The sequence below is a fragment of the Prosopis cineraria genome, unplaced genomic scaffold, assembly GCF_029017545.1.
Source record: "Prosopis cineraria cultivar Desert tree isolate PC_DT_omini unplaced genomic scaffold, ASM2901754v1 PC1, whole genome shotgun sequence".
NCBI lineage: Eukaryota > Viridiplantae > Streptophyta > Magnoliopsida > Fabales > Fabaceae > Prosopis > Prosopis cineraria.
The window spans coordinates 33,727,249-33,736,360 of NW_026555332.1; the positions used below are offsets into that span (position 1 = coordinate 33,727,249).

A 9,112-nucleotide genomic window follows, 5' to 3' on the forward strand; every position below is an offset into this window, starting at 1 on the left:
CTAAATTTTAATTTTTTTTCTTACAATTAAAAAGATGTAATTAATTTATTAATATTGTTTGAAAATATAAAAAATAATTGGCTAAAGTATATATTTAGTCCTTTCATTTTACACAATATTTTATTTTAGTCTCTTAATTTTATAAAGTGTTTTTTTAATTCTTGAACCCTAATATTATTAGTTTTATCCTAATAAATTTTTATATTAAATTTTTAAATATTGATAAAATATTTTTAAATATTGATGTATTAAGTTTAATTATTTTAAAATGATAATGATTGATATAAAAAATAATTATTTCAAACTAACGATATTAAAATTAAAGGATTAAAAAGATATTTTATAAAATTAAAAGTCTAAAGTAAAACTTTATATAAAGTTAAAGAATTAAAAATATATTTTAACTAAAATAATTTATTTCTATTAAATATATTTTTTTTTAAAATACTTTTTCTTTCACGTGTTACTTCCTATTCTACTCATAGAAAATTACAAAAAAATAAAATAAAATTAAACAAAAAAAGAAAATTAATGATCTATGACTTATGAAAATATTAATTTTTTAAAAAATTGTGATTTATAAATAGAACCACATATTATTATTATTATTTTTTTTTTTACGTTAAGTGTCTCTAAAGCATACAATCCAAAACAACTGGCTGCGCCACCAACGTTGAAAGTGGAAATGCACGATGAACCTTTTAAACCAACTTTCGAACCCCTCTCGAACTGCTCATAATTATGATCAGAAACAATTAACCCACCAAACCATTGACGGGTTCGTGTTTATCAAAACTGGGTGCGCCCGAATCACATCTTTTCATGACATCTCTCGAAAATTCCAGTTTTGCCCTTCTTCCGCTCCATGAAATTCCAGTTTTGCCCTTCTTCTTTTCCGTCTTTTCATTTGCCAAAGTATATTCCTCTCTGTATGCTTCATGCGCTTCAGGCTTTCCGGGCTACCGGTCTCTCGTGACGCCCAAGTCAAAAAAACCCAGCCGTTCATACCCCCGCCATTGTCCATCACGACCGACGGCGGAGATTTAACCACCAGTGTGAAGCTGCCACGTGTTATCCTGTCTATATATACAAATCCCACTTCATTTTTCTCACATAATAAGAGCGGTACGATACGAAGAACACAGTAGTGTGAGAGCGTGCGATTTCTCCGAGAGATCTAACAATGGCAACGATCAAGATTGTGAAGGCTCGCCAGATATTCGACAGTCGTGGTAATCCCACCGTCGAGGTGTGTTTCATCTGCAAATGTTGGGTTTATTTTCTGTTTGGGCGATGAGAAATCTCGCAGACTTTCTTTTTTCAGAAATGTTGTCGTTGCTTCTTCGTACAATGATTTGAATGATTTATATATATATATATATATATATATTTATGATTGATCTAGTGTTGAGAGTAAATTGGTTGGCTTTTTTACGTGGCCTCTGTTCTGCATTTGGAATTGTGTTTTCATTTATCAATCTCAGTTGTAATATCTCAATGTACCTTTCCTTGTTAGGTTGATGTCACTCTTACTGATGGAACTTTCGCCAGAGCTGCTGTGCCTAGTGGTGCTTCAACAGGTGAGCAATTGTTGTCCTGTGAAAGGAAAAGGAAGAGAGAGGGAGAGTGAGGGCCTAGGGAGGGAGAGAGGGAGATCGCAGAACTGATTCTGTGCGCGCGTGTGTATGTGTTCTTTTCCACTTTTCTTAGTCATCCTTCGTTGTGGAGACGCTTTCATATACAACGATATTACTTCGTTGCTTGGTTTACGAAGTTACTATGTTATGTGCATTTATTTGTTCCCTTTTTTCTAGTAATTTTTGTTTAAGGTTGGAATTTTGTTTGTGCTTCATGCATAACATTTCCACAATGCGGAATGAGATCAACTTATTTATAAGTGTAACCGTTATGCATCATTTTGCCAGTCATCCTTTGGCAGTTTTAAGAGCAGTGAATCGTAACTCGGTTTCCTTTCTATGAAGGTGTCTATGAAGCTCTAGAATTGAGGGATGGGGGGTCAGACTACCTTGGGAAAGGTGTTTCAAAGGTACTTGATATTCTTTTTATTTGATGACAACAATTTTTCACCATGGCTTTTAAAATCAGTTAATATCTATTTGATATCCTTTCCTTTTTCTTTCAACTTGTGTTCTTGTTACACTTTTTTGTGTGTGTGGTTGGGGAGGGGGTGGAGATTTCACGGATAAACTGGATCTGATCACTAATTCTGAAAATTGCCTTGGTTCAGGCTGTGGAGAATGTGAACACAATTATCGGACCTGCTTTGGTTGGCAAGGTACCATGCAAAACTTGGTGTTACTGCTTATCGATTGAATCTCATTAGGCATTGAATTCATTAACTGTTATTCTCTGCTATATTTGTAGGACGCGACCCAGCAGACTGAGATTGACAATTACATGGTACAACAACTTGATGGAACGGTGAATGAGTGGGGATGGTGCAAGCAGAAGGTATTGCTGTGTGTTCTATTTTGCTTCTTGAGTTTGTGACAGTTTATTTCTAATTCTTATTAACTTTCTATTGAATTTTTTCGTGGCTTTTATTTTTTTTCTCCCTATTTCAGCTTGGAGCCAATGCTATTTTGGCAGTGTCACTTGCTGTTTGCAAGGCAGGTGCTTTGGTGAAGAAGATTCCTCTATACCAGGTATGTTTGGTATTGCTGTTCCTAATTTCAATGTGATTATTGTATTTGCACTATGATGGTACGATTTCAATTTTTGACATTTCAGCACATTGCCAATCTGGCTGGAAACAAAACTTTGGTTCTGCCTGTACCTTCATTCAATGTTATCAATGGAGGATCGCACGCTGGCAACAAATTGGCAATGCAGGTATGCTGTGAGTTTGTGTCAAATGGATGAAGATCTTTTCCAATTCAAATGCTCGCCCCTCATGGCCTCCTTTGCAGGAATTTATGATTCTTCCTGTTGGCGCTTCTTCTTTCAAAGAAGCTATGAAGATGGGGGTGGAAGTATATCATCACCTAAAGGTGAGTGTCCTCCCATTTCCTTGATTCATGTCTTAATTTAAAATTTAATAACAAATGAAAGGAATAAAAAGTTGTATGTGTTAGTGATGAAGGTGAGTATCCTCCATTTTGTTTTTGTGGTGTTCATTAACAAAGATATTATGTTATACGCATTGCAGGCTGTAATAAAGAAGAAGTATGGTCAAGATGCTACCAATGTTGGTGATGAAGGTGGCTTTGCTCCAAATATCCAGGTCCTTGCCCTTTATTTTTTTTTCAGTAGGCATTGTTTAGAAAATAATCTGTAGTTTGATCATTGCATCTGGCCTAAGACCCACATTTTGCTTGCATATCAAGGCTACTGCCATGTGGTATGATAATTAACATGTATGAAAAGTGATTATATCCAAGAAGTGCATCTCACACCTACTTTATGGTTTTTAAATTTGAACTCGCTATGATATAATCAGATAGTTTGCTATGTGATTTATAGGAAAACAAAGAGGGTCTTGAGCTGCTGAAGACTGCCATTGCAAAAGCTGGCTATACTGGAAAGGTGAGGGCTTTTGTCTGCTGAATGCCTGAATCAACTTTGGCATCTTGAGTTATCACTGACAATTTCTTGCCCTGGCAGGTTGTGATTGGGATGGATGTTGCTGCTTCAGAATTTTATAGCAACAATGACAAAACTTATGACTTGAATTTTAAGGAAGAGGTGGGCATCTTTTTCCAATTTCTTATCTTCGGCTGATAATTTGGTTTGAAGTCTAGTATGTCAGCTTAAAACTTGAGTGAGACAATTCTCAATGAGAAGGTTACAGTCTCCAAGTTAACTGAGCTATGATTGCCTTATTGCAGAATAATGATGGATCCCAGAAAATATCAGGAGACAGCTTGAAGAATGTGTACAAATCATTTGTAACAGACTACCCAATTGTGTCCATTGAGGATCCATTTGATCAGGATGACTGGGAGCATTATGCAAAGTTAACAGGTGAAGTTGGCCAGCAAGTACAAATTGTTGGTGATGATCTTCTGGTCACAAACCCAAAGGTACTGCTATCGTGTTCTACAATCTTAAGAATTTTGTGTTGAAAAGTGTAGTAGCATCTTGACATTATTTTGTCCATTGGTGCTGCCACAGCGCGTGGAGAAAGCAATTAAGGAGAAAGCTTGCAATGCCCTTTTGTTGAAGGTAAGTTAGCTTTTTGCCTTTTGTTCCCGCTGGTGGATTTTGGAACCACCTTGGAATTGACAGGGCAGTGATGGTTTACTATAGGGTTTTTTCCCCCCCCTTAGTTCTGCACTTTTTCTGAGATTCTATATCAATTTTGAAGAATTCATTTATATTCATTTATCAGGTGAATCAAATTGGTAGTGTGACCGAAAGTATAGAAGCTGTGAAAATGTCTAAACGAGCTGGATGGGGTGTAATGGCTAGCCACCGGAGGTACTGCATGTTCCAATTTCCCCTCCTTTCCCTTTAAGTGTACTGCCTATGGTATCATGAGTCTTACTCTTTGCAAGTGAATGCTCATGTAATTTGTCTTGTTCATTGCAGTGGTGAAACTGAGGATACTTTCATTGCTGACCTCTCAGTTGGCTTGGCAACAGTAAGTTGTCATTTTTTTTTTTAAAAAAAAATCGCATGCCCTTGTTGCCCGTATTTTGTGTTTGCCTGTCATATTTTAGTATGTACATTGTGTGCTAAATGCTAATACCCAATTTTGTTTTAGCCTTCTACCGTAAGGTTGAAATCAATAACCTAATCTTGTGTTTGATTAAAATTCTGAGTTTTTCCTCCTTACTATTTTAAGGTTGAAATCAATCTTTGCTGATGCCTGGGCATTTTCTCTAATAATGGAAAAAAAAAAAAACAGGGACAGATCAAGACTGGAGCTCCTTGCCGGTCAGAGAGGCTTGCCAAGTACAACCAGGTTAGACTTGTGTGCCATCCTTACATTTTGCATATCAGATTAACTTGTATTTTGGCATGTCAGATGAACTGAACATCTGTTAGGTATGGGATGAAAAAAAAGGATATGGGAAAGGGAAAACTCTCTCATAAACATGAAAAACTTTCTTTTCAACGAAGCCATTTTATTATCTTCTAAACACATTTTTCCCTTCTTTTTTTTCCAAATAACTTTTCCGCATACCAAATGCACCCTGAATTAAGATGCTTGACTACCATGAATAGCTGAGATTTGTACCACCCTCTGGAACCATTTTCTATCCTTGTTGGGGGCTTTTAATAATTCTTTTGTTCTTTACCACACTCAAATTCCGCCCACCAAGCCAGTGGGGAACAAAGAAGTAGAAATATTTACACTTATCTGTGCCTATTTGAAATGCATTCCTACGTCTCTTATCTGTTTCAAATGGGTTGCAGCTTCTAAGGATTGAGGAAGAACTTGGTTCTGCAGCAGTCTATGCTGGGTCAAAATTCAGAGCCCCAGTGGAACCGTACTAGTTTGAAGCAGGTTTAGTGAGCCAATATTTTGAATAAGATTCGAGAGTTTTGTCATCAGAGAAGCATTTAGTTTGATTTTTGTGTAATTGAAGCACATTTTAATTATTCTCTCGAGTGTAGAATTTAAATATCGGCCAGTAAGCTCTAGGTTTGTGCTTCACTCTTGATTGAGATATATGATACGATCTTTGGTGTTCTGTGTTCCCTATTAATTTTGAGTACCAACGTGGTGTGTTGCCTCCCAACAATCACCCTTGAGATCATTAACCTCTGAATTATCTCTGAATGTGTTGCAAATTTGCAGTGATGCTTTTTAATTTGTCAATGATAACGTTGAAGTCGCTTTAACATGGCCTATGACTAAATACTAATCAAGTTAAAACTCCAGATTATCGTGCTGAACATTCCATGTTGATAGCTGCAGGGATCTTAGGATCTTGTTGGTCACTTACGATCAAATTTAAACTAATTATTTATTTATTTATTTTTGACTCCTGGATTATCAACTTGACCCATGACTCACTCTTGAACATGAGCATAAATGTTCGCCACGCATCCTAAAATTTGAGCTTCATTAAAGTATGTCCAAATATGTGTCTGAACTTTAAAGAGAATCATGTCAATGATGTCAAAACTTAGCCAGGGATAATGTTTGAACGCTTCCCTTTCAACTTGTCCTGTATTGAAGAATCATGATATCAGGGCTTCTTGCTCATATTCGGACAAACTGTCCATTTGTATTTTAATTAGATATAATTAATTATAAAAATAATTTATTAATATCATTGATTTTAATTATAATTGATTATGTTATAAGATGATTTATTTGGATAGTAAAATTAATTTTAGCTATATGAATTATCATAAAGGATATTATTTTTTACAATTAAATTATTAATAAAGTCATATTTAATATTATTAAATTTGTGAAATTTTATTTAAAAAGTAAAATATATTATTTAATAATAAAATTAAATTTATAAGCAATCTCTTAGAATTTATTTTAAATGTAATTCTGATTTAATAATTAATTATAAATTTTTTTCTTGTTTAAGTAATTTTTTTAAAATTAATTATTTAACCCAAAAAATTGATTATATTGTCAATCCAAACTGGCTGAAAAGTATTGTCGTTGCCTGTCATGAATTTTATTGGGCTTAGCCATTAAAATTTAGGTGGGCCTGAGGTTTGTATTTTGTGTTGGACTACGTTGTGGAATTGTAGCTTCATCTTATTTAAAAAGACAAAAACCTCATCTCTTTTCATCTTATTCCCAACATGTTAAAGATGATTAAGAGTGTGTTTTGAATTAAAAAAAAAATTTGCAATTGAGGTTGGAAAAAAAGTTTGTGACTTTAACATGATTTATGTTTGAATATTTTTTTTTAGAAGTCAGTTAAACAAATTAAAACTTATTTAAATGATTGATTCAAAAGTTAGTTAAAACGTATAATAACAAAAATAAATACAATTTTTCTTGTATATATTTTTGTGACTAATTTTTGATGTTTTTAAAGAGTAGATTACAAATATAAAAACATGTAATAGAATTTTTTTACATAATTTGATTTAAAAGCTAGTTTAGGTATTGTATAATGAAAAATTATATAAAAATGGATTTGCATAATTTTGAAATTCAAAAAAATATTAAAGCAATTTTTTTTTACCTGATGCTATTGAAATGAATGTAAAATCCAGTTAGCCTTAATGAAAATTTTGTAATTTATAAATTATATCATAATTAGCCTCTATAATAAATTATATTTTAGGTATCCAAACTTCTTCTGCCTTAATTTTTTATCATAATATAATCTATTATTTTTTTAGTTATACACATACATTGAGATACGCTCAATAGTTTTTCTTATTAGGAAACCACAATATTTTATTTTCAAATTTTAGTTCTTCACGGCTTCACTATCACTCACCTATTCGGACTTCAATCTTCTCTCTTTGTCTTTGATATCATTCATCTCTCTTCACCCTTTAGTTTTCACCTTCAGCTTCACCTTCATCGTCCCTCACCAATCTGTCACAATCACGGCATCACTCTTCTTTGTTCTCTCCCTCGCAAGTACTCGATCTGTGCGCTCGAATTGATCTAGAGAAGAGTTGAGAGTCCAGAGTCCAGAATCGCAACGACGACAGTTCCAATCTTCTAGATTTTGATCTCATGCTCTCAATCAGTAATCGACTTCTGAGGAGGAAACTTTCACAGTTTAGCTTTCGTTCACTCTATCCTTTGTTTTGTTGAGTCTTTCCTTCTCCACGTTGTATGTGGTCTTACTGGTGGAGATGGAGGTTCAGAGTCATTTTTTCAGAGATTCTCTACTTTCAAGATTGTTGCATGGGTGAGTGGTATGAAGCCATGAATACCCACCTTACCCTTAAATGAATATCAACTTAAGAAGATGATAAGCAAGCACCATAGAAGCCAATGTAAGAAGACGGTAGGCGAGCAGATGCAAGGAGAAAGAAGGGACGATGGCCAGCAAACTCAGGCATCGTACGTGAGCAACACAGACAATGGAAGATCGAATGACTATAATGACAGCAAACACAATCTCCAGTCAAATCTTAAAGATGGAGAAGGTGGTGAAGGGCTCATTCATGAAGACCCGTGAATGCTAAAGGCAAAGAAAATTCATGTACTAGTAGATTAAAGAGAGAGAAGACTCGAATAAAACATTACCCAACATTTGCCAACGCTCGTTACAGAGCTCCACCTAGCAGCTTCTCTCCCAACGCTCGTTTTTCTCCCAACGCCCGTCACCATTTTTATAATCAATCAAAATTTTGATGGCATTTATATCTCAACTTAGGTTGGAGCCATGCCCAACTTAAGTTATAATGTAATCCAAACACACACTGAGTCGCTCAAGGTAGTAATTCAGTTGTTTCAATGATTGATTTAAAATAATATATTTAATTAATAATAATCTCATTTAGTATATATAACCCTAAAAAATTATTTAAATAAAAAGTCATTAATTTATAAGGAAATGAATATCTCATATATAAATATCTAATCTAATAAACCAGAGTTACTAAAGCCCAAATGATGGACCCCCTGGCCCCATGGCACGGGTGACATAGCATTAATGGCAACGAAGCCTGAGGATGGTAATCATGAGCATGGTGACATAGAAGGAGCCCAATACTTCCAATCCAACGTACCTAAAGACCCATTAACATATTGGAGGTCCAATGACAAGAGCCCGAACCAAAGCCATGAAGCAAGCCTTGTTCAGTCTTGTGCAAGAAGTTCAAGAGCTTGGAGAGCATTGGGGCACTCCTCTCAAGCCCAAAAGAGAGCATCTATATGTGTATAATGTATTTAAGATCCAAACTCATGAAGAGTCAAGCCCAAGAGATGCAGACCTTAGCCCAATGCAAGGAAGACTACAAGTTGAGCCTCTTGCAAGCAAGGAGGCATGAAACCTAGTAAAGAAGTCAAGGGTGGCGTAATTTTAAATCCTTTATGATCCCTTGATTGTCTCCTAAATTATTTCCTATTTTAATGGTCCTTTGATTTGATTTTTTATTTTGAGTCTAGTCAAAGGTTAGAATTAATTATAATATTAATTTCTAAATTTTGTAATCCCATAATTTTAGGATCACATCTCCTAAATTATGTAGCTGAATATTT

At 34.6% G+C, this 9,112-nt stretch overlaps 1 protein-coding gene across 1 annotated transcript; it reads left to right on the top strand.

Annotated features, from left to right (window-relative positions):
• The first annotated feature begins 945 nt into the window (after positions 1-945).
• On the top strand, positions 946-5,660 carry LOC129320260 (enolase). The gene is made up of 17 exons (XM_054965611.1): positions 946-1,249; positions 1,517-1,580; positions 1,983-2,047; positions 2,249-2,296; positions 2,386-2,472; positions 2,586-2,666; positions 2,752-2,853; positions 2,931-3,011; positions 3,170-3,244; positions 3,484-3,546; positions 3,625-3,705; positions 3,849-4,043; positions 4,135-4,185; positions 4,352-4,440; positions 4,552-4,603; positions 4,871-4,927; positions 5,383-5,660. Exons 1-17 carry the CDS (start codon positions 1,184-1,186, stop codon positions 5,461-5,463), a joined length of 1,338 nt encoding a protein of 445 aa, XP_054821586.1. The 5' UTR covers positions 946-1,183; the 3' UTR covers positions 5,464-5,660.
• The last annotated feature ends 3,452 nt before the right edge of the window (positions 5,661-9,112 follow it).

Bases quoted from the DNA above. Each gene is read 5' to 3' on its own strand.
- LOC129320260 (XM_054965611.1), top strand. From the start codon at position 1,184: ATGGCAACGATCAAGATTGTGAAGGCTCGCCAGATATTCGACAGTCGT. The intron at 3,012-3,169 runs GTGAGTGTCCTC...TACGCATTGCAG, and splicing joins AAGTATATCATCACCTAAAG to GCTGTAATAAAGAAGAAGTA. The intron at 3,706-3,848 runs GTGGGCATCTTT...GCCTTATTGCAG, and splicing joins ACTTGAATTTTAAGGAAGAG to AATAATGATGGATCCCAGAA.